This window comes from Eulemur rufifrons, chromosome 7 (assembly GCF_041146395.1).
Source record: "Eulemur rufifrons isolate Redbay chromosome 7, OSU_ERuf_1, whole genome shotgun sequence".
NCBI classification, from domain to species: Eukaryota; Metazoa; Chordata; class Mammalia; order Primates; family Lemuridae; genus Eulemur; species Eulemur rufifrons.
The window spans coordinates 220,957,913-220,983,576 of record NC_090989.1 but is presented as its reverse complement, the minus strand read 5'-3'; the positions used below and the strand labels follow the sequence as shown (position 1 = coordinate 220,983,576).

At 40.5% G+C, this 25,664-nt stretch overlaps 2 protein-coding genes across 6 annotated transcripts in view; one reads left to right on the top strand and one right to left on the bottom strand.

The window, feature by feature from the left end:
* The window catches only part of C7H9orf57 (chromosome 7 C9orf57 homolog), a 76,446-nt gene extending 55,081 nt beyond the window's left edge, over window positions 1–21,365 (bottom strand). Inside the window, exons 1-2 of the mRNA XM_069472118.1 lie at window positions 21,229–21,365; window positions 19,578–19,658 (exon numbers count right to left, since the gene is read on the bottom strand). Of these exons, the coding sequence (XP_069328219.1) occupies window positions 19,578–19,658; window positions 21,229–21,365 (218 nt within the window). The remainder of the gene's footprint in view (window positions 1–19,577; window positions 19,659–21,228) is intronic.
* GDA (guanine deaminase) overlaps window positions 3,825–25,664 on the top strand; it is a 109,240-nt gene continuing 87,400 nt past the window's right edge. For 3 of the 5 annotated variants that reach the window (XR_011233926.1, XM_069474118.1, XM_069474117.1), the window contains exon 1: window positions 21,252–21,486. Coding sequence is in view for 3 of the 5 variants with exons in the window: in XM_069474118.1 (XP_069330219.1) it covers window positions 21,364–21,486 (123 nt within the window). In the remaining 2 variants the exon portion in view is untranslated. Of the gene's footprint in view, window positions 3,897–21,251; window positions 21,487–25,664 lie in introns of those variants that run through there. The other 2 variants (XM_069474120.1, XM_069474119.1) reach the window with 2 other exon arrangements.

The window sequence follows — 25,664 nt, the reverse complement described above, 5'->3', positions numbered from 1 at the left end:
TATAGTTTCTAATTGTTATTTTCTTTGACATTGTAGTCTTATTTTAAGAAAGCGTCTTCTCGGATCTCAGCAAAATACTATTTAGAATGTTTTAGGAGTTCTCTTCTATTCCCTAATTATTTATCTTTCCTCAAGTCAGTTATTCTTCTCGCTTATCTCTCCGTGATAAAGAATACTTCCCACTGTGAGAGCTGTTTTCTTTCCTTTGCTTTTGCAAGCGCTATTGTGAAGTAGACATTGTTCAGTCTCTAAATAAGTATAATGAAACAAAGCATTTTGTTAAAATTGCATCAAGCAATTGTTTTGTGTGCAAAACTCTGATTAAGTTGAATAGGACAAAAAACAGTGAGAAGCCAGTGAGGATAAATTTAAAAATCTAAGGTCATGCTAACATTAGGGGAGTGAAACAGTTGAGAGCTAGTATAAACCGCAGTTATGCAGAGGCAAAAATGAGGAACAAGATCTACTAGGACTTGCCCAAAACTAATCCAAAGAAAGAAAGAAAGAAAGAGAGAGAGGGAAAGGGAGGGAAGAAGGAAGGAAGGAAGGAAAGGAAGGAAGGAAGACACAGGAGAGAACATTTCCAAGCTACACGGCTAGTAACCACCAATACCTGTTACTTCTTTATTTGCTGTCAGCCGTGGGCCCTTCCTTGTAGCTACAACAATATCAAGGAAAGCAAAGTGTTAAACATCAGAGTAGTTTTATGTGGGACCATATTTTATAACATATAAGATGCTATGAATTATAAATGCACCATTATTTTATGTGCCATTAACAAAGAAAAAATGCTGTTAATTAAACTATAATACACCGTCAGTCATAATTTAGACTCAGATTGCAGTAATGTTACAGTGTGAAACCAGTGGAATTTGGTATCTGCTCTGTTTGTCCTGATTGTGAAGCAACTGTTCATAGTATAGAGAAAAAAGGACTTTAATTTTAAAAGGGTGTTGAGAGGTCTTGGTGGGAAGTACCTGGATGCAGGCACCTGTCGAACAGGCTACCTTCCTAGTTATGTCCATGACAAGGTGTACAACCTCCACTAATTAATTCCTCAGAGGAGTTTTCTTCTCTGTAAAATGAGGACAGTGATGCCTCACGGGGTGCTGGCAACATGCAGGTGTTAAGCACATGCTACAGATGTTCTCTTTCTGTAAAACAGAGTAATGATCACACTAATGTCAGAAAGTTTCTGTGAGTGTCAATTATGATAACATGTGATATACACACACACACACACACACACACACACACATATTTCTTTTTAAGAAAAACAGGCCTTATACAAATAAAGCATGACTATACCATTGCTGGTTATTTTTAATCATTAGCCAGACCTGCCACTCTGTCATTCAGTGAGAAAATGATGTTATATTCTTTATTTTAATATTTCAGCATCCTATTTATTATGGCTCAAAAACTAAAAAGAAGACAGAGAAGGAAAGAGAAAAAAGGAGAGGAGGGGAGAGAGAGAAAGGGAGGGAGGGAGAAGGAGAAAGGGAGGGAGGGAGAGAGTAGGGAGAATGATTGGATTTTTTAAAGAAGGAAGAAAAGCAAACCTGAATTTTCACAAAATTTTACACAAATTGTTATACAGTAATGGTACAATACAAGGTAATTAGTATAAATTAATTAACTCAAAGGGACTTGTTGCATTCAGGGAGATTAGTACTCAGTAAACAATCAAAGAGTAGTGTTTCTCCAATCTGGCGACCATCAAAGTCACTGCAGAAATTACAAAATATATGTATGTGGATTTCTCCCCAGACTTACTGAATCAGATCTCTGGGGATGGGAGCCAAGAATATGTATTTTTATAATGTTCTCAGCTGATTCTGATGATCAGCCTTAAACACTGCTAAGCAGGGTTTTAACCTGCAATATAATACAAGAGTCATTACCTCTTTTAGAACAAATGAATACTATTTTTAGTGCTGCCTGATACTTTACGTTGGAATTCTGGATAATTTGGGAGAGAGGACTCAAAGACTCATCATTAATGGTATTGATCTGGATAAAGACTATATTTATCAGTCTCCTTTGCAGCAAGGTATGGCCACGTGACAAAGTTCTGACCAGTTGGATGAGAATGGAAATGAGGTGTGCAAACTGCCCTCCTGCCTTTCAAGCAGTGGTTTCCAATGGCTTTTGTTCCATGGGACCCTTTGGCAGCCTGGAGAAGCCAAAGAAAGATTCTTTCTTAAAATAACATTTTTATATGCATAAAGTATAATATTATACTTAGAATTTATAAATGAGACCAATTACATGATGTACTGTTATCAAAATATTAAATTCATGATATTAGTGATATAGATATTTACCAACACATTCAATAACAAGATTGAGCAGCAGGTCAATGGTAGAATTACGAACATTAGGACAGCTTGGGGTGAAGGTGGGAGTGATATTTCAGGATAACATGTTGCATTGAGTCCTTAGGTTTCTCTGGCTTCTAAAATTGAATGAGCCCTATCCCCATGTTTTCTAGTCTCTGGAAAGTTCTAACTTTATGCACAATCCACCTCAAAACCCTGATCTTCAACAATTATTTACAGGAAAAGACTCCACATATATAGATATGGCTTTTTCAGGCATTGGTAAGGTAAAGGTCAGGTTCAGGAATGCTTTTAAATAAAGGCAAATGCTTTTAAATAATGTCATTGGGAAATCTATTGCATCCTGGATTTATGTTTATTTATGTCAGACTTAGTCTGATCTTATTTATATAGCATGGCACTTGCTGTATTTAATGGGTTTCTTAACTTGCAGTGGAATAAAAATTATATTCTTTTTAAAAAAATAAGTATTTGAACCAAGTTGAATCAAAAGCAGTTTTTACATTTAAATTGGTTGATGAGAAAATAAATGTCTTCTGAAATGAAGAAACAAACAAAAACAGAATCAAAAAAGATCTGAAAGAAAAACCCTTCCTGGGAGAAGCAACAATATGTATGTAAGTTTAGTTGGTCTTTCCTTTCAGGCTAGTCCGTGAACATTCTCTGATGTTATTGTCCTACATTGTCATCGTGAGGATTAAATGAAATAATATATGAGACTGGGCATTGTAAGCTCTACTGGTCTATGCAAAAATAAGGGATTGTCACTATCAACTGATGACTTAGGGAGTTAGTTCCTCCAAAAGAGGTTAGATGGTTTTTCCCGTTCTGTTCTAATGTATCTGTTTATCTTTTACTTTTGGTCTGTTTGTTCTTTTCCTTATCTGTGTGAGACTGTAAACCATTTATTAGAGAGGACTTTGAATCCTCTCTTAATCTCCTCAACTATTTTGCTTGGTGGTTCCATTTGAGCCAAAGACTTCCAGATTTTCCTGTTTATTGGATTTTGTTTTTAATTACCCACATCCCCACAGAGAAAGGGCTTATGGTAAGTAGAAAATTATTTCATATCTGAATGAGATGAATGCAAGTGGCAAAGAAATAAACAGATTAAGTGAGAATTACATGGCTGCTGTTGGCCCTATTACCAACATATTCTTTTTGATGCAGTTATAAATCTACCTCCATATCTTAGTGGATGGAAAGTGGCAAATGTGTTTATTCACTGCTCTATTTTCTCGTCTACAATCCCTCCACCTTCCAAATAAGTGGTTTAAATACCACAGTGGTAGAATGTGGTAGAGTGGGAGTGTGTTGGGTAGCTTACTTGCCATTCTTCTGAAAAATCTGCTTTACATCGGCAATTTCTTTGCTAGTTGTAATAATAACAATAGTTTTAAAACAATTATCTTTTTTTTTTTTGGTTTTTGAGACAGGGTCTCACTCTGTTGCCTGGGCTAGAGTGCCGTGGCGTGATCATAACTCACTGCAACCCCAAACTCCTGGGCTCAAGTGATCCTTCTGCCTCAGCCTCCCAAGGACCTGGGAATACAGGTATGTGCCACCATGCCCAGTTAATTTTTAAAATTTTTTTTAGAGATGAGAGTCTTGTTATGTTGCTCAGGCTGGTGTTAAACTCTTGGCTTCAAGCCATCCTTTCACCTCGGTCTCCCAAAGTGCTAGGATTACAGGCTAAGCCACCACACCCAGCCAAAACAATTATTTTTCAGCACTTGCCAGGTGTTCGGCATTTTATATCTACTACCTTTGTAACAGGAATGGAAGATAGAGACTATCATTCATGTTCCAATGCTGATATGTATACATAGTATCATATAATAAACATACAATGTTGATATAATTAGAGTGGATTAATCATTTGCATTATGATTTTGACAACACCTTGAGGGAGTTTTTTTTTTTACCACAAGTTTTCAAGCCAGCTCTCAACCCTCACAGGAGTCCTGTGAGACAGACTGGCAGCCAGCATCTTTATATAGGCAGGGTTTGAGCCTGTTTCAGCTTTCTGACTAGCACCTAGCTTATTTTTAGAGCGCAATACATGGTAATAAGAAGAAAATAGTGAACAGCAATACAACCAAAACAGTACAAATGCACTTCTCAGATTGAGTGGGGTCTCTCTGGGATTTCTTTTTAGGTAGGGTCTCTGTAGTTATATCCTTGCCTGGCAGGGAGAGATGGAATAAAACTACTTCAATTTTTTCTTTATTTTGATTAAAAAAGTATTCAAGCTTTCGACAGAATAGGCCAGCAACCTGTCTCCAGTGAGTAAACTGGAGAATGAGCCAGGCACGGCTGTGTTCTCCACCGGCTGGACTTCACTCGTCCTGGTATATTGACCGTGGCATCTTGAGTTTGTTCTTCTCACTCTACCCCCAGACCCTTGGGCATCCTCCAACAGTTTCCACAGTTCTTAGGGAGAATTAATTGCCACCTGTCTAGTTTCAAACTAAGTTAAGACGTGTTGAGTGTTGAATCACACACAGGGCAAGTTGGGGAGCCACTAAAAGAAAATTGCTGGTTGGGACCCACACTGGGCTCATGGTATGTATTGCAGTATATTTTTCACATTCCATGTTCTGGCCTTCGTTCTTATAGTTCCACAGATGCGATATTGCTAGGGGCCCAGAATTTGCCAGATAAAGGGAGACCGATGAATGTTCACTTAGTTTACAACAGATTCCATGGAAAACCAAACTGCGAGGGTGTTTGACCATGAAAAATGTAACAGCTAAAAAGACTGTCTGCTAGTGGAATCCACACGACAAGCTAAATGTTAATCAGAGGGTTGCGTGGTAAGCGTGAAAGCAGGGCAGGGGAGTTAGCGCAATGAGTTGAATATTTAATGGCCCAGGTTAGGTCAGCCTGGGGCCAGGACTCTCATCTTGCCACCAAGATGGTATAAGACAAATTCTTGAGCCAGAACATTTTCGCCCCTGGAAATTTCCTGTCCTGGAGATGACTTGCATTTGCCAGACATTATTGGATGAATACTGGAAAGATTTCCCTTGGCCTCTGATACCTCCTCCCCCCTCAGCACGCTGCTCTGAGCAGACGTTAAGAGAAAGATAGTTAAACAACAAATACAGCCCATAGACAGAGAGTAAATGCCCTTGTTCTAATCCTGCTTTCACATTAGGAAGTGATCATCTTTCTGAAATAAGACACCATGTGGTTTTCTCTTCTTTTATTCATTGTGAAGGAATAGAGGTAATACGTTAAAGTAAGTAAAAAAAAAAAAAAAGTAGGCCCCTTTCTGGAATAGATATATTTCAATGTTATTTAATGGTTTATGTATGTAACTAAGAACTGTTTTACAAAACACATACTACCAGGAGGTTTATGCCCACCTAATACTCATAACTTAGTGTACTTAAATGGATAAGTTTTTGGTGAGGTCTAATGCTTGATTTACAGAAAATGACCATTAAGAACTTTATATAAGAAGCAGCTGAGACCTACAGAGTTTCAGCATCTTGCTAAAGTCAACACAAGTGGCTAGAGGCAGAGGCAAAACTTAACACTTGCTCTTCTTAACATTTTAAAAATATGTAAGTGCCCCAAACTCTGCTCCCATCTGTACAGATGAGGTTGAAAACCACTGGTGTAGTGAGATAGATACATGTGAGCAGATGCTCAGGTGTGTTGTGTCTGATGGAGGTGGCTAAGGGATTAAGGGAATAATGAGGCAGCTACCCAATCCAGCCCGAGGCTTGGAGAGAGTCTACTGAAGGCTTTAGAGTGAAATTGATTCTTGTGTGAGTTCAGTTGTGAAGGATAACTATAGAGTTTAACTAGGCAAAGGATATGGGGGAAATGTTCCAGGTAGATAAAAGTGCCTAGGTAAAAACACTCAGAGGTTTCCAACTTTTTCACTTGTGGTCCTCCTCACCTCCCATCCCTAGTCATAACCGTGGCCTTAACCCATGCTCCCATGCCATTGCACCCCTGGATGTATGCCTTTGGGAAGGACTGCCCCTAGCTGCTGCCAGGCATCGGGTGTTTGAGAAAAAAAGGGGAAATAATAATCACAATGACAGTCCAATTGGCTGGCAGTTGTTAAGTTTCACTATGGCCTGGGAAAAGGTAGCAAAAAACTGAGATCAATCAATCAGGGATGAGATAAATGCTAAGTGTGAAGGCCAGAGGGCCTCCCTGGCAACAAACCAAGAGGCTCTCATCTCTTAACATGGGAGGGGAAGGGGTTCAAATATAAAGACTCAGTCCAAGATTTAACTGTAAGAGTAGCTTGAGGTGGGTCTATTATGCCTATAGCATTGGGAAAATGGGTCCTGATGCAAGGATAGCACATCTGTGTTGGTGCCCTTCCCCTCCAAGAATCTTCAATCTCCAGATTGTCCTGAACCCTCTGAGCCTGCACAAATGGCCCACTCCTGCTGTGTGTGAAGGACTAGACACACACTAATGCAGAGGTCTTCTACAAGACATCAGGTACTCACTTCACGATCTCCCTCATCCCCCTCCCAAGAGCTGGATCAATAACCAGGGTTATGTCACAGAATAACACTGTCCAGGTTATGCTGGAACTGCTATGGGAGGAAAACGAACTATACCCCCAAGTCTAATTTCAAGACGAGCCAACCGGGAGATATCCACGGGACTGGATTCTGAGGGTGCCTGACCAAGATGGGTAGAAGACAAATTTGGACACAAGAGAGCTTACGGATATGGCAGCACTCTCCCATGACACAATGTGTAATAATACACTGGCAAGGACCTGCAAGAGGGTGTGGGAATGCTGTGGGATGGCTCCTGGAAGCATGGAAGAAGCAATGCCCCATCCTAAGTGGGGTAGAAATGGCAAAATTGCGGTGATAGACAGTGTTACACCACGAAGAGAGGGAAGAGGTTGTTTGGCATCTCTTCTCTCTTGCCTAATTTTATGGTAAATGACAAGTGGAACAATCTTAGGCTATTTTTTTTTAAGAGACAGGGTCTTGCATTGTCACCCAGGCTGGAGTGCAATGGCACAATCATAGCTCACTGTAACCTCAAACTCCTGGCTCAGTCTTCTGAGTAGCTTGGATTACAGGTGCATGCCACCACGCCCACCTAATTTAAAAAATTTCTTTGTAGAGATGGGGTCTTGCTATGTTGCCTAGGCTAGTCTTGAACTCTTAGCCTCAAGTGATCCTCTTGCCTCGGCCTCCCAAAATGCTGGGATTACAGGTGTGAACCACCACACCTGGCTCTTAGCCTATTTTAGTTATTGCCATGTCACTCTGAAGATTTCCAAATAAGAGGATGCAGATTGGTGTTAAAACTAGTACCCTGAGAAGGCCTCACATTGCATTACTCTGGTCATCTAGAACAGTGGTCCCCAACCCTTTTGCCACCTGGGACCAGTTTCCTGGAAGATAATTTTTCCATGGACTGCAGGCAGGGGCATGGTTTCCAGATGATTCAAGTACATTACATTTATTGTGCACTTTATTTCCATTATTATTACATTGTAATATATAATGAAATAATTATACAACTCACCATAATGCAGAATCCTTTCTCATGGTGATGTGAGCATTGGGGAGCGGCTATAAATATAGATGAGGCTTCGCTGGCTCACCAGCCACTTACCTCCTGCTGTGCGATCAGGGGTTGGGGGAGGAGGGATTGGGGACCACAGATCTAGAAGCACTGAGAGCCTCCCAGCCTACTGAGTTTTTACTGGACCCCAAATATAATAGTTATAGTTCCTGGATTTCCCTCACCTCCTAACACCCCGACATCAACCAGAACAATCTCCCTGTACCTGACTGAACTGTCCAGGTTTGTGGCTCTGCCTTATGAGACGCCATTAGGCAGGGCAGGCTGGATATTTGTACCTGACTATGAGGTGGGCCCCATCATCTCCAAAGTATAATATACAGGGAAAGAAAAGGAGGCAATTGGATGCCCCCTAAGTGACAATCAATTTCTGGAGAACTATTCTTCTCTGATAACAAGAAGTAATTTTTGTTTAGGAAGCAATCTCTGAGCTTTTTTTTTTTTGGACTTTATATTATCTATTGATTTGCAGGTTCTAGCATATCAGCTATTTTATTACATGAATTCTTTTCCATTTTAAAAATCAGCAATGCATATGGTTTTGATACTACTTGGACTTCCTTTACCTGTGTGAACATTGTTCACCAGGAATGTCAAGCTGAGAAAACTTTATTTTAGATTAGCTGAGTGACCTTAGCCACATGGCAACCATTCCTGGATCATTTGTTATTAAATGCAAGAACTTTCCAACATTCTGATTTCCCATGGACAGAAATAGATGTCCTCTCTGGTTACAATTTAAAGAGAATTAGGAAATCTCCCTCATTTCTTTTTGTGCTAACTGGCTTCCTAGAAATATTCTCCCAAATGATGCTAGAAATTCCACTATAATAAAACACTGCTGTCACTCTATGAATGGGGTCCAAAATAGCCACTCTGTATAACACAGTGCTGCATTAGCGCAAGGTTGAAGACATGGGTTGGGAGAGCCTACGGTAAAGACTGAAATCCTATCTCCAATCCCATTGTGTTGGAATCTGAGCTGTCACAGGGTGTGCTATGATCAATCTGGTCCTTTGGGTTACACATTGAACTATGTTTCTCATTTAGTGTGTAAGAACCTATCAAATCCTCTGTTTACTCGTTGTTGAAAGAGTTGAAGCCATTGGTATAACGAGGAACAGGAAGACCATGAATAAGAGAATAAATGGAGGAACAGGGAAGAGGAAGGGGCTTGGCAAGTAGGGATAAAGACCAGTTTTTGGCTGAAATAGTTTAATCAGATAAGAGACCAAACGGTGATGAAAAGGGCCTCGAACTACCTGCCAAAGATCTGAGGATCTTAGAGAACCAGTATTGTGATTTTGGACATGACATTTCATGTTTGTTTATCTCAACTCCTTCATCTATAAAATGCAAGGTACTCTGCCTCCCCTGCATAGCTCCCTGGCTGATTGTGAAACTTAAATTTGTATTTCTGAAGGCTCTCCGTGAAACCTACTGTGCTCTAGGAAAGCAGCAGGCTGTTGTTATGGTGTTGTAAGTGCACACAAGCCTTGCCTCAAAATCTACTGGGAAGAAAGCTGGGTCGAAAGGAGCACATAGAACTGAATTAATGTTTATGAGCCATGTGAAAAAGCGGAGCTGCTTCTGCTTGACAGTCCTGGTACTGTTGTTATAGAGCTGAGAATATCCCAGTCAGCAGACTCCTTTGAGGGAACCGTGGTACTGGGAAAGGAAGTGGTTGGCCTAGATCATATTGGCCGATATGCAATAACTCTTGAGTTTCCTGATGGTTGCTTCCTCGTTGAGCAATACTTCTCTGGAATCACAGAAGTCTACAATTCAAGGAAGACAATGTCACCTAAATGCAGTCTGCTCCACTCATTTTGATTTTTTCTACAGCAAAATCCACAGTTAGATATTCATTGGCAGGATTGATCCATTTTTATATTCTTTTTCAAATAAATCAATTTTTTTTTCCAAGGATGAATTAAGGTATGGTCCTGGACATCATGGCCTATTTCTGTGTGTGTGTGTGTGTGTGTGTGTGTGTGTGTGTTTTCAATTTCAATCAACAAAAGTAATCATGTGGTCAAATAATAAATATAGCAATAATATTTTGAGCACATTCTATATTCCAGCTACTGTGCTAAGAATTATATGTATATTATTTCACTTTATTCTGGTGAAACAGAGTTGGTATTTGTATTCTCATTTTGAAGAAAGTGAGATCTATGATGAAGCCACATGACAAGGTTGCATAATCATAAGCAGCATTCAAGATTCAAGATTCAAATTCAGCTTTGTCTGATTTTGACTCTCAGGCTCTTAACCACTTTGCTCTCCTGTCTTTTCCTAAGGGCATCTACTCTGAGGAAGACGTGCTGTGTACTGGGGATGGAAGGATGCATGGGGTAGATATCTGTCCTCATCAAGCTCCATTTAATGTTTGAATGAGCATTATTAAAGCTATTATTGAAAGGCACTCAAGAGTGAAATTAATGAGTACTATAGTTTTTCATAGAAATACTAAATTTTACAATTTGAAGGGAAAATCCCATTTTTATGCAATAAGCAATAAAAATAACAGAATGCATGGTATGTCTCGACTTCAGCAAGGCATCAGACAATATTTTACAAAATCTTTGAGAGTGATTTGTAGAAATATCATGTAATTGATAATATAATTTGGAGAAATCAGAGCTGATTGAATCCCCAAATCAAAATGTATTGACTGGGCTGGGCGAGGTGGCTCACGCCTGTAATCCTAGCACTCTGGGAGGCTGAGGTGGGTGGATCGTTTGAGCTCAGGAGTTGGAGACCAGCCTGAGCAAGAGCGAGACCCTGTCTCTACTAAAAATAGAAAGAAATTATATAGACAACTAAAAATATATACAGAAAAAATTAGCTGGGCATGGTGGCGCATGCCTGTAGTCCCAGCTACTTGGGAGGCCGAGGCAGGAGGATCACTTGAGCCCAGGAGTTTGAGGTTGCTGTGAGCGAGGCTGATGCCACGGCACTCTAGCCTGGGCAACAGAGTGAGATTCTGTCTCAAAAAAAAAAAAAAAAAAGATATATATATATATATATATATGTTGACTGGCTGGGTGTGGTGGCTCATGCCTGTAATCCTAGCACTCTGGGAGGCTGAAGCAGGAGGATCGCTTAAGGTCAGGACTTCAAGACCAACCTGAGAAATAGTGAGACCCCATCTCTACTAAAAATAGAAAAAAATAGCTGGATGTTGTGGTGCTCACCTGTAGTCTCAGCTACTCGGGAGGCTGAGGCAGCTGGATCACTTGAGCCCAGGAGTTTGAGGTTGCTGTAAGCCAAGCTGATGCTATAGCACTCTAGCCTCGGCAACAGAGCAAGACTCTGTCTCCAAAAAAAAAAAAAATATTGAATAATAGTCAAGGTGAAACTGGAGTGAGGTCTCTAGAAGTGAGCCACTGGGCTCTGTCTTTGCCCCTGACCTGTTCATGTCTTTTAATAATACCTTGGGTCATTGACTTTTGGATGACAAATCTGTGAATGATACAGAAATAACTGGTACATAGTATTAAAAACTAGGAAGGTGATCATGTAGCAAGGTAATATAATAATGTAAAGCCTTGGACATAGGTTCAGGAAGTCACTTACATTTGTATAGTATTGCTACTAATAGCAGTTAGTATTAAAAAGACACTAATAGCAGTTAGTGTAAAAAAATACAGTATGTCCAAATAACATCATATGGCTGCTAGTGGAACAGATGTAAACTTAGGCTGCATTAATAGAAGTATCTTGTTGAGATCAAGGGAGAAAAGTTTCGATGTATTTAGCATTGGTTAAATTTGTATTTTATTTTATTTTATTTTTTACTTTTTTATATATAGAGAGATGGGATCTCACTTTTGCTCAGCCTGGTCTTGAACTCCTGAGCTCCAGCGATCCTCCCGCCTCGGCCTCCCAGAGTGCTAGGATTACAGGCGTGAGCCACTGCACCCAGCCTGGTTAAATTTTTTAAAAAATATAAAAATATATCTCCATTTCCTTGAGTGTGGAAAAAAGTAAAAACTATAAAAAGTATAAAAGTCTTATAAATATATAAAATAAATATAAAAATACATTTTACATTTTTGACAAAAAATATAAAAATATAAAAGTTTATATAATTGCAACAGTTCCAGATGTCTTCCTTTAAGTATGATAACAACAAAGCAGTGACAATATTTATTGTAGACCTACTATGTACTGGGTTATGCGTTAGGTGATTTCACATATACTATGTCAGTCAAATCTCACACCATTCCTGCAAAGCACTTTTAAAGAAAGCTGCAACAATTGAACCTCAGAGAGGTTAAGAAGTTGTTTGGGGTGAAGCTCAGATTTGATCTCAGTTGGTATAACTCCAAGGTTCACTTTCACACCGATACAACAGGATCCTCGAGAGCATCAAACACTGAAGGGAATGACCTAGGGATGGGAATAAACAGGAGTAGTTAAGAGCAAAGGAGAAGTGAACTAACATTTACTAGGCACCTACTATTTTCTGGACATTTTACATGCATAGTCTTAGTTAATACAACTCAGTAAAAGAGCTATTATCACCATGTCCATTTTAATATGAGAAAACATAGGGCAAATAACTCACCTAAGAGCACCTAATAAATAAGTGGTGGAATCAGAATGATGCTACTCATCTGTTTGCACTATGACCATTCTTTGTCATTATTTCTCCAACTTCAGGTATTACACATGACATCGACCTTGATTTTGCCCTACCTGTAAATCTGTTTTGTAATTTATTTAAATTTTTTTTAACTCTCACTTTTTGAAACTTAATTATTTAACTAGAAAACTTTATATAAAACTATAAATAAGAATCCATCTATACCAAATCTATAAAAGAAAAGCCAGCACCCCTTGCTATAAATAGAAGAAAGCCATAAACATAAATACATTATAAACAAAATAATGTTATTGAATTCTAGCCAGATACTGTTGCCTGCAGAAGGTTCTAACTCTGAGATCTTCTCTCTCTCTGCTAAAAAGAAAAATTAATAAGGATACAGAGATGTTAAAGATCTTTTAGTACCAAGCTAAGCCTGTCTCTTTGACTTAAGAAGGATTAAAAAATTCAAATGTAAATAATGTTCTCACTATGTGATTATGGGTAATTCAATATTGTTTAATGGGGTGTCTATGCGATCGCCAAAATCATCTTCTGAACCGCCAGTCATCTCACATTCTGCCAGTCATTCACACTCACTGTTTTCTAACATATTCTATACCATTCTTCTTATTTGCTTTAAAGAATAGTGGGATGATGAATCTGGTAGTGGGGAAGAAGTCTTAGGGAAATCACCACCATTTTCAAATCCTGGAAGACTGACATGAGGAAGAAAGTACTGATTTATTCTTTCTTCCTCAAAAAAAGTCAAATTAGGACATATTGTGACAATTTGAAATGGAACTTTTGGCTCAGTAAAATATACAATATGAATATTTAACTAACAAAGGAAATGATCATCACTTAAAGAACTGAGTTTTCTGCCTCTGCAAGTTGATAGCAGACCATCTTCCAAGAATAATATAAAAGAAGTGATTTTATTGGTTGGGGAATTGAAGTTAAATTTAAGATCATGTAGGATTTTAACATTCTTTTCAACTCTGTCATTCTCTAAGACTTAATCATGCTTCTAGTAGCTCAAAGATCACTGAACATTTAAGATCCTGTAGCTGAGGAACTTAACTCAGACAAAGGTTTTTCAATCTCAATACTATTAACATTTCGGACTAGATAACTCTTTGGGGTGGGGGGCTGCCCTGTGTATCTTAGGATGTTTAGCAGCATCCTTGGCCTTTTCCCTGTAGATGCCAGTTGCACCCCCCAGTTGTCACAACCAAAAGTATCTCCAGACATTTGCAAATGTTTGCTGGGGAGCAGAACCACTCTTAGTTGAAAATCAATGCTACAGACCCCCTTTCTCCGTGCATCTACTCTTCTGAAACAGGAATCAGCCTCTCAGGCATACCTTTACCATTGCACTTAATGTATATAACAAACATCATTTGAGTGTCTACAGCATGCCAAGCCCTACATTAAGCACTGTCTCCAAAGTAGGGCGTGAATAGAGTGGACAGGAATTGAGGGGGAAGAAAAAAACCTGCATACAGTTTATAACAGCTGCCCATGTGCCTTTCCGTTTCCACCATTATCTTGTGGGCTTATTAAAGGTGTGATGATGAATTTTTTGTCATGTAAGGTAGGATATTCCCATTCTCATTTGGACTAAGGAATTTGGGCTGGTTTTCTGTCACTCTCAACACCACACCATCCATACTTACCCCTGCCCGAAACCCCAATAACGTGTTCTTCGTTTCACAGCAGATTGTAGTATTATGTATACTACGGCATTTTTAATGCTCCCAGGGGAGAAAATGAGTGATTCTGAATTGAGGTTTTTGTGTATATAACATAACATTAATTCATCTAATATTTACTGATTTTCTACTATGTGCCATTCCACAAAGAATTCTGAAAACACAAACCAAACTTATAAAAGCAACAACAAAAATTGCTTCGCAGAGACATTTTTTCCCTCCCATTAGTGCTAGATTTTTGTCACCCATATAATTAATAGCTTTTGCATTTTATTTGGAAAAGTCTTCCATAAATGGTAAATTCCTCCATTTGTACATAATATTAAAAATCCTCCATTTAGAAATATACACAAAGGAAGGAAGTTTTGACATTTATTTGTAATTTTCCACATAAGCTTCATTTTATATATCAAATAATACTGTGAGAATTCCTCGGAACTTTTTTCTTTAAAAACATTGTTATTCTGTTATTTAACTTGAGTTTCAGTTGGTCTTTTTTCACTTTCCATGTGACATATTTACACTTACCCAAAGGGGTACTAATTGTGTAGCTTCTGTCATGATGATAATGTTTGACTTTCTCCCAGAGCAGAGATCAAGCTCAGCATGGTTTCCAGGAATAGGGAGCCTAGGAACATCTATGCGATAACTCAGCGTATCGGCTATCACGTGTTGTTAGCTGGGGCGAGCATCTTTCCACTTTGGAACCGCTAGCTCAAACCAGTTGAGCTGCACATCAATATCCACAAGAAGAACCAACCCTTCTCTGTGGTCTCGAAAGTGAGCACCGTATCCATTTCATCCTCCAGGTCCCAGTTGCCCATATGGCACGCTGGAGCTGTGTAAATTCTAGTTTAAGGCAGAAAAATGGACAACTAGTTTTCAAAAACATGTAAAATCACGTCAGTGGCTTCTCTACTCTATTTCAATATTTGTCAACCTAGAGTTCCAGAACGCTTAGGAGGATTATTCAACAAATCCAAACTACGTTTTTTAAACTATTTCTAACATTTCACGAAGTCTTAACAGAATTTGTCCAGCCTGAGTTAGATGGCACGGGCTATGTAAAATGTTAGATCTACTTTTGGTTTGAATTATGTGAACTCAACATGATAATACTAGACAGTTCCTGTTGATCAGAAGCTCTTATTGACAGTTATTTTGATCTTTAATGAATGACAAATGGGGAAATCTTTCATTTAACCACTTTTTTTGAGTTTCTATCTTGTACTAGTTTCCTTGATGGATAAAATGTTTTTAAAAATTAAGATTTAAGCAGGATTAAAAAGAAAATGAATCCTTGGGAGTAAAGAAGTATGAAACCAACGATAGTATGTGACCTCTCATCTTGCAGATGAAGAAGTCAAGGCCAGAAGAGGTAGGATGACTTTCCCGAGGTATCATTGGCTAGGGACTAAGCTGGAGTAGGAACTCATAGATGTGGATTCTAATTATTGCTTGTCCCTTGAAAGTAAAAGTAGGAAGTCTTTAAAATCCATATTAGGGCAGAAAAGTAGACAAAGCCACACCAGGGGGATAGGATTTGCTTCCAGCTTGCTGTCATAGCAAAGTGGCATAAGCTAAACTCTACTAAGGTACTAACTGATTCTAGGATCCAGCACTCTGAGTAGGTGATGGAGACAGCTGCTTACCTGTGCTACCAGGAAGAGTATCTCCCCACTCCTCTCTGGCATAAAACCTAATTCAAGTTGCAACTCAATCCTTTTGTTTTGAAGTTTTTTTCCCTCTTCATTAAAATTCAGGTAAAATGTATACATTTCTCTAAATTTAATTGCTGATCTATAAAGTAGAGGTAGCTTTTCTCTAGCTTACTTTTCCCATCTACAAACTTCTAGGTTATCTATTATCTTTTGTCTTTTCTATATTTGAATTTTTATAAGAAAACCAAAAAGGTGCTCATATATCTGGATAGTGAGATATAAGGTATTTTTAAAGGTTAAAATCTCAAAAAATGAACATATGTCAGTATTACATGAGTAATAAAGTAGCTGCTTAAAAATAATAGACTTCTTTACAAGTCATGTTAAATAAAGAGTAGACTTCTGCACTATTATCAATGTGTCATTTCAGCATCAATCTTAAGTGCCTTTTATTATATTCAAATCATTGAAAATGTGATATGTAGTATATGTAATAAAATGCTATTTACCAATCATGCTAGGGAAATGTTATGGTAATACTATTAAAACTATTAATTTCTACCCTTAGAGGTGGCAGAGAGAAAGTAGATTAGTGTAAATTCCATATGGGCAAGACAATATCTGTTTCATATGTAGTCATATCCATAGTGCTTAACATAGTACCTATCATAATACAGGTGCCCAATAAGTATCTGTTCAATAAACATATGAAGAATAATATATATAGGGACTGGTACTATGCTTTCATAAAAATTGACAAAATGAGGATTGAGCCATCTCTCTATTTCCAGTAAGTACAGAAGTGAGATACTCACAGGCTTAAGTATTGCTACACAGATAAAGTAATTTTCGGGGGGCGATGGGTGCTCCTTCATTGGCTAGGCAAGCCTGTGTTCTCACTTAAGATCTGTAAAATGGAGATCATTATGATTTGCTATCCATCAAGGCTTCCCACTCAGAAGAACACAGAGTTTTAAAAGGAATGCATTTATCCCCATCTCAATTTTTTGGTGTATCTTTTTTCTTTTTTACCTAAAGCATAACGAACTTGTCAGAGTTTCCATGGTGAACACGGGGCACCATGGAAACTGATAGATTTAGCTACATGAAAAGAATAAATAAAATAGACAGGCATTTATTTCACTGTGCAATGACAACTTCCCTTCTAGATAGGAGATGAAAAGTGGCTTCTCATTTAACCCGCTTGCCCTTCCCTCTCTGTGCCTCACGAAAACATGAGTTATTCTCACTGGCCCATTCTACTGACCTATGCTGATTGGATTCTTGTTCTCTTCAAGGTTCATTATTCCCACTTTGGCTTCACTTCGGGCTAGATCTGTGTGTCACCAGAAACTGTTAGAAAAATCATGTGCAATGTGAAAGTTGCAGATGATAGCTCACAATGCAGTGACCATGTGAGTCACAGCAAAACCGAATGAATAATTCCTTGCAGCCTGCTGTGACGAGATGATGTGTGAGGACAACTGAACTCCACACCCAGGTCCCTCCTATACTAACTGGACAGACAAACCAAACTCCTTGGACCTCAGTTTCTCTGTCTGTGAAATGGTTAAAATACATTCTCATCCTACTTTATAGGGTTGCTGTGAGTCTCAAAATGAGATAGTAGAACATAAAGTGTTTTTACACAGTCAAGTTCTATCTAGCAGATAACTACAGGTATAGTTACATTAATAAGATGATCAAAATGGCAAAACTGATCATGCTATGGTCCAGTTCTTTGCCTTGAGCAATTAGAGATTTAGAACACATTGGTCCTACCCAGTAGTTGGGCAGTTTGGGGGCCACTTGGCTTCATCTAAAATAGAGAGAATTGTGATCTTAAGAAATGAATCTTTTCAACGTTTCTGTATGTTTGAACATTTTCATAATAAAATATTAGAAAACTGAGTAAATAAAATAAAACTCTTAAGTTCTTGTCCCAATGAATTGTTTACTATTAGCATACACCCACGATAGCCTCTTATTTTTTTTTTATCACTATGATATAGGCAATAGAGCTACCTCCTGAAATTTAACATTCATATTATAAGTCTACGGAGCACCTCGTAGTGACTGGGCACTGTATTAAGGGGATACACAGAAGAAAGAGAGAGGATGTAGTCCTTCAGGAGAACACAATCTTCTGGGGGAGATAGATGAGTAAAGGAACAATTACAGCACCCCACACCCCACGAACTCAGAGGAGGAACACTTGACACTCAAGAGAGAGCAGAGGTGTAAAGATTTCCTGGATGAAGATGGGGGTGAGTAATTAACCTGAAGCATTTGGTGGTAGGGAGCGTGGGTGGGAAAATGAGGCAGGTGTATTGTTAGGGGGTAAAAGGGCACCACAGGCAGAGAGAAGAGGGTGAGCAAAGCAGACTCATGACACGTGGGAGAGTGGAAGGAGACAGGTCCGGTGAAGCAGCCAGGGGCTACCTCAGGAATGTTTCATGCCAAGGAGGGGCTCTTTTTTTTTTTTTTTTAATTTTTCTGAAAGAAGTGACACCTGGGGGTAGGGCACTGACGGTGCTTGGGCTGTGTTTTGAAGGTGAATATGAGAGCTCTGTATTCCTTTTTCCTTCCCAACCTCTGTAGCCAGGAGAACATTTCCCTGGGAGTACCAGGATGGGAGTCAAAATTGCAGGAGGACCAACAGTTTAAAGGAGTTACTAAGTTTGAGGGTGGAGAACTGGTAAGACTAATGGGGAAGCCGAGACTTCGGATGTGTGGCTGAGCCATGCTGCCTGGCAATATGGCGCCCACGTGCCTACAACTTGACTGGGAATGGAAGTGGAACTCCATTCCTCAAAAGAGCTAACCCTTATGTGAGGAGCACTAATACCATGTCACCTGGAGACCTATGGCCATTTCCTCTGTTTAAGAAGATTAAACTATCACTGTGGAAATTCTAGAGCTGAAAAAAAAATTAAAAAATTAACTTTATTTAAAACTACATTTTTTTTTTTTTTTTGAGACAGAGTCTCACTCTGTCCCCCTGGCTAGAGTGCAGTGGCAGCATCATAGCTCACAGCAACCTCAAACTCCTGGGCTTAAGCCATCCTCTTGCCTTAGCCTCCTTAGTAGCTGGGACTACAGGCATGTGCCACCACTCCCAGCTAATTTTTTCTATTTTTAGTAGAGATGGGGTCTTGCTCTTGCCCAGCCTGGTCTCGAACTCCTGAGCTCAAGCAATTCTTCTGCTTTGGCCTCCCAAAGTGCTAGGATTACAGTTGCGAGCCATGGCACCTGGCCTTAAAACTACATATTGTTTACTCATTCTGTAAGGCACATTGTAACAACATTAATAAATATGTTTTTTAAAAATTCTCTACCTAGGAATTCCATTATCTCAACAGAATAATATCTATTGTTTGGTGTACCTTTTCAATTCTAGCCAATATGCTTATAGTTTTTCACAGTTTTAACCATAGTGTAAATACCATTTTTAAAAGCTTAACATTGTGGCTACATATTTCCCCGTTGTTTTTAGTAACTGCATAAGATTCTGCTGAGTAGATATATTCTAACTCATGAAACTAATCTCAACTGTTGGACATTTAGGTTGCTTTCATTAAAAAAAAATATTAGCTGTGTCTGTGTTAGGCAATCCATACATCTGTTGGAAACATGTAATTGAATCCCTTTTCAAATTAAAAGCCAGACATTTCTTTACCTTTCTTTCTGAGGTTTGTGCATATCCAAACCTAAGTCAAGAGAAATTTCAGCGTGCTGGACTGCAAGGAGGGAATGAGGTCTGCAGAATTAGGAGAAAGTGACAAGGAGAAGGGGCTGAAGTCTCCAAGAGACAAACATAATGACCTCAGCTTCAGGGATTCTTAATTCCTAGTCCTTAGTGGGGTGACCAACCATCTCTGTGTTCCTAGGGTTTCCTGGATGGCCGGATTTTCAGTGCTAAAATTAGGAACGTGCTTGGGAAACCAGGATAAGTTGGTCACCCTTGACTTTGGTATGGAGGAGGTAAAGGAATTGAGAAGGGAATGAATCATTTATAGAACTTACCCCTGTGCCATAAAAGCAGCAATTCAGAGAACACCTGCTCACGCACTGCACTGAAACCCTCACCCTTTATGTAGGACTCAAAATAGATATTTATTTCAGGTTATTGCTGTGCTCACAGAAAAACCTATTCATTCATTTATTCAATAAATACGTATGGACCACCAGGCATTATGCTAGGCACAAGCAAGACATGTCTCCTGCTCCTTCTGTTACTGGTGTGTGTGCGTGTGCGTATTGGTGGAGGGAAACAGGAATAAATGGAAAAACATGAAATAAACAAGGATGGATATGATAAATGCAATGGCAGAAGTAAGATGGACTAATGGAATAGAAACTGCTGGCAGTGGGGTGCCATTGGCTAGGTGGTCAGAGAAGGTCACTCCAAAGACCTGACAGTTGAGGCAGACCAGTGACGAGAAGAGTGGCCAAGTGAGGAGCCACAGGAAGCATCAGGGTAGAAGGGACAGCACTGTGAGGCCCGGAGTGGAAACCAGTCGGCCTTCCTGGAGGAATGCAGTAGTGAAGGACCCGGTGGCTCTTGTGTAGGGAGGGGATGCTGGCGTAGAAGCGGTGGTAGCAGTGACCCACTCCAAGCTCCGTTGTCATAAACAAGGGTGATAAGACAGTTGAGACCCACAGGTCTTGTCCATAGTTACTTGATTCCTAGTCCAGCACCCTAGGCCACGCTGCCATCCCTGGCTATTTGACTTAATTTTCTCCCGTTGTACAGCTGAAAGTAAATTAAAGAGGTACATGAAAGAAATTGGTATTGGGATTGTTTGTGGACGGTCACAAGAACCAAAAATATTGACCTCAAGGTTAAGAGAAGAACTCTGGGGTCCAGATTGACCTCTGCCCCAGCTGTGGGGCCCACAGTAAGGTTCTAGAGAGGCTTCCAGACCCTCCAGTGAGGACGAATACATATCCCGCAGTCTGCAGGAGCTGAAGATGAAACCGGTCATGAGGCAGGCAGCCCCCACCGACCTTCCACCTGTCACTGAACTTCTGTAAGTACAGAACCTGGATGCTACAGGTTGAAGAAATAAATGGCCCTAAGAGTTTAAGGCAGGCAGGCACAGCTTTAGGTGTGCCAAGCATCAGCGGTGGAGGGAGCGGGTTTTGTGAGGCTCAGCTGTGGCTGATTTTGATAACTCAAACAGTTAACACATCCCAAACTAACGCAGGGGTGGGGAGAAAGACCACACCCCACGGCAGCGCGGAGCCAGCTCCGGGGAGAAGAATCCTATTGGCACTGAGGAGGGAGGGAGCCAGCCCCTGGGCGCGGCCTGCAGGGGGCAGGAGACCGCCTGGGGAAGCGGGGGCAGCACGAAGCGGGTGTCCGCTCGGCAGCCGCCCGCAGCTGCAGAGAGCCCGCGCCGCGCCTCCGCCGGGTGCGCCCTCCTCGGCCCGCGGACCCCGCGCTGCGCCCCGCCGCCGGCATGTGTGCCGCCCAGATGCCACCCCTGGCGCACATCTTCCGAGGGACGTTCGTCCACTCCACCTGGACCTGCCCCATGGAGGTGCTGCGGGATCACCTCCTCGGCGTGAGCGACAGCGGCAAAGTAAGCGGGCGCAGGCTCCGGCGCACCCCGACGGGCGGGCAGGCGGGCAGGTGGAAGGAACCCGGCGCGGTGCGCTGCGGGGTCCCGGGCTCGCTCGGTGCGGAGCGGGCGCCATGGCCTGGGAGTGGGGCTTTGGGCTCTTGGGGACGCAAAGACAACCCGGGCGCTAGGTTCGTGGGCTGGCTCAGGAGTAACGAGTTCCCAGAATCCGGGAGCGGTGGAGTACTCACACCACTACTGGTTCGACAGCCGTCCGGGCTGCGGTGCAAAGGGGGGAGCAAGGAGCTACGTCTTCGCTCCGCAATCTTAAGACACCAGTAGAAATCCGAACCTTGCTACATTTATCTTTGTATCTTCAGCGCCTGGCACAGTGCCTGGCACAGAGTAGGCGCTCCATTGATTTGGTTGAATGTATTGTGAAAGAAATAGCAGAGGAGGGGTCATTTGATCAGTGTTGTTTAGTGCGGCCAGGACGTAGTATAAAAAGAACTGATTTCATTCACCTGGTAATTCATCGGAGACAATTACTAATGATGCAGTCTCAACAACTTGTAATACTAGAAGGGATAGTCCGAAAGAAATTGTTCAGCCATCTCTCTCTCTCTCTCTCTCTCACACACACACACACACACACCCATAGCTGTTTGCATCAAAGCAAGCAGTTCCATTTTAAGGTTCAAAATGTCTTCTATGAATGTATCTTCTATATTTGCTTTTCCAAAATCAGGATTTCCACAAATGATACAGGTAACTTGATGTTTAATATTTATCGTTCCACATATGTAGGTGGTGGCTATATCAGCAGTGGCTTGGACGGTTTGATAAGTGAAGCCATTCCATTTTTAGAAGAAAAAAATAAAATATGGGGATGGGATATTTTTGAGCTGTTTTCCAACAACCTGTTTAGTTAGGAAAAGTACACATATTATTTGTGGGGTTGAAGATACTATTTTTGACTAAAGATGCTACCAAGTCAGTGACAGTTTTTGCATCATGACTCTTACATTTGGGGGTAACTAAACCCTGTTTTCTTATGGTGCTTAAAAAAAAATTCTCTCTGTGCACACTCAGGGAGGCTGCTGTTGTGTTTCCAAGGTGATAAAACTCTCAGAGCTCTCCCAAATGCGGAGATTCCCATAAACCCTGAAACTGATGAATCCACGTATGGGGACTTGGCCTTCAAATTTCAGGGAACTCTCAGGTTTGGGGCAAGTCCCAAGAAGCAAAGGAAGAGAGACTGCTAAACTTGTGAAAGATCAGAGGTGTTAGTTTAATCATAAGGAGCTGTTCAAGTCTTAGGTTTCTTTTTTTAAAAAAATTAATTTCCTATGTACAGAATTTTAATTGGTAGGGTAGGAGGCAAGAGAGTGGGTTTGGGGACTGGCTTTAACCAGTGGAGAGGAGTAAGAAAAGGAAGTGATTTATCTAAAAAAATCACCTTTTCTGGAATTGTACAGAAAAAGAATAAAAGAGTGTCCTGAACATGCAATTAGTTGAGTCAGGAAGTCTATTCCTAATGAAGGATCACACTGAAGTTATAAATTTAGAAAACATGCCATTCCTCCACAAGATAAAATTACTTGGGAATTGAATACAAAGGTGAGTTAATCAAGTGGCTCAGATGTATGGTATAGAACTCCTTAGTCAGTGAATTGGTAACTGCTGCTCTCTATACAAGATGCAAGGCATTTGATTGCTGGCTGTGTTTAAAGAGAGGGCATGCCATATATATTTCAAGACTTGATTTCCCCCATTTTGAAGTGGGAATGTCTCGCCTTTAGAGTTGCCAGGATACTTTCATATAAAAATTTTCAATGTTCAAAAAAGACAATAATATCCCCTTGAAATAAATAAATATGTTATATCATCATGATCTTTAAATTTTTACTGAGCTCCTGAAGTTCTCAAACCTTGGGATGAACCAGAAACATCAAGGGGTGCTTGATACTATGCTGATTCCTGGGGATCATCCTCAGAGAATCGGAATCTGCAAGCCTGGAGTGGGTCCCCAGAAAGTGGCATTTCAACAAGCATCCCAGGAGATTCAGACACAGATAGTGGGTGTATTACATTTTGAGTAATTGTAGCACACAGCTCCTGTGATGGGACCAGAAGTTTCAGGGGTTTATTTCTCCATTTCAAGCCCAGATCTGGGGTAGCATCTCAGAGAGAGGGAACACATCTTTCTCTGTCCTCCCCTCTCCTAGACCTCCTTCTTCATTACACATAACTTCATTTATGCCCAGAGAATGCTAATGACTGCTTTTAATACATTAAATTAAAGCTCACTTAAAATCAGGTTAATTAAAAAAAAATCCTCTACCCAGCATTTTGGTATTGAGCAAAATTTAGAGTTAGTTTTTCTACCCACGTGGCATGTAGCTTTTTAAAATAAAGCCTATAACATGTTTAATTCATTTGTAAATAGTTAGCTTTGAGACACTGAGTGCTCAAATCTTACTAAATTGCCGGATTCCTCCCACATACAGCAGGGTCAGATTGACTTTTAAGATACATAAAGATGCTTTGGGACTTTTAATGCACACTTACCCAGAAACAAGAGCAAGGAGGAGAATCATTTTGGAGGTAGTGCCCTGGGGTGACAGAAGCAAGTCCTATGGAGAAATAGAGACCTGAGTTCAGCTCAGGGTCTCCATCACTTACCTGTTCCAAGACCATGGGTGAGACCTAACCTCACAGAGCATCCACTTCCTCATCTGTAGAATCAGATTTTCTTTTGCTATGTATTAAAACAGATAATGTATGAAAATACCTGACACTTAGTGGATACTTAACATGTACCATGTTCATTCTGTCCCCTTCCTTCTCTTTGCCCCTCACATATTGTTAACCCCTTGCTCATGGTCGTAGCACTGTTTCATTTTTTCACTTGGTGGCACCCAAGTACACCAAGTGGTGGAAAAGGAAGCCACAGCCTGTGATAAACTGTGTGGGGTGGTTGCTGGACCTCAGCCCGGTGTCTTCACTGCTCAATGTCATTGATCTACTGGGATACAAAGATGAATCTGGGAAGAAAGATCTAAGGGGCATTTGCTGCTAGGTTTGCTAACACATGGTTTTCAGTGTCTTTTTTAGTCTTCACAATGTCATTATTCTCATTTACAGATAAGGAAGTTGGGACTTGAGAAATCATGCACGCATTTAGATTTGGTGGCCGTGTAGCTAGAATTTGAGTTAATATGGGCCAAAGACCATATTCTCTTTCTTATAGCTGCATGCTTCCCTGGGGCACAGTCTTTGACCTTAAAGAACTTACGTGTTAGCAAGGGATCTGAGACTTGTAGCCAATAATAAAAGTGGACTCATTCCTGAGCAACCACTGGGCTCATGGCTGGAGGTAAATGGATGAATGAAGCATACAAACTCTGCCCTGCCCTTTAATGATACATTAACAGAATCTGCTATGACCTATCAGAACAAGAACTAGTCTGGGGGTGGAGGGAAGGCTTTCCCCAGTGTCAGGTGACATTTAAATTGTCATCTGGGCCGGGTGTGGTGGCTGTAATCCTAGCATTCTGCAGAGGCCAAGGTGGTAGCATTGCTTGAGGTCAGGAGTTCAAGATCAGCCTGAACAAGAGCGAGACCTCATCTCTGCTAAAAATAGAAAAAAAAAAAAGTTAGCCAGGCAACTAAAAATAGAAAGAATTAGCTGGGCGTGGTGGTGTGTACCAGCAGTCCCAGCTACTCAGGAGGATCGCTTGAGCCCAGGAGTTTGAGGTTGCTGTGAGCTAGGCCGACAGCATGGCACTGTAGCCCGGGCAATAGAGCAAGACCCTGTCTCCAAACAAACAAACAACAACAACAATAACAAACAAACAAAAAAACTCCTAAGAGTACCTCTATCATTTACTACCTATGTGAATTTGATCAAGTTACTTAACATTTCTATTTTCAAGCTTCCTTATGCATAAAATAATTACTATGGTCTACGTCATAGGGTTGCTAAAAGGATTACATGGATTAATAGGTATAAAATATATGAATAATGCCTCTGGCATGTAGCACATGTCTAATAGACATCAGTAGTTATTGCCAGCAATGGAGATGGAGAGAGGTGGATAGAATCAGCTATTTAGATCAAGCCACCTGGATTCAATGATAGCTTATGTGTGCAGGCTCGGAAGGTAAACACATCCAGAGTGATTGCCAGGTGTATG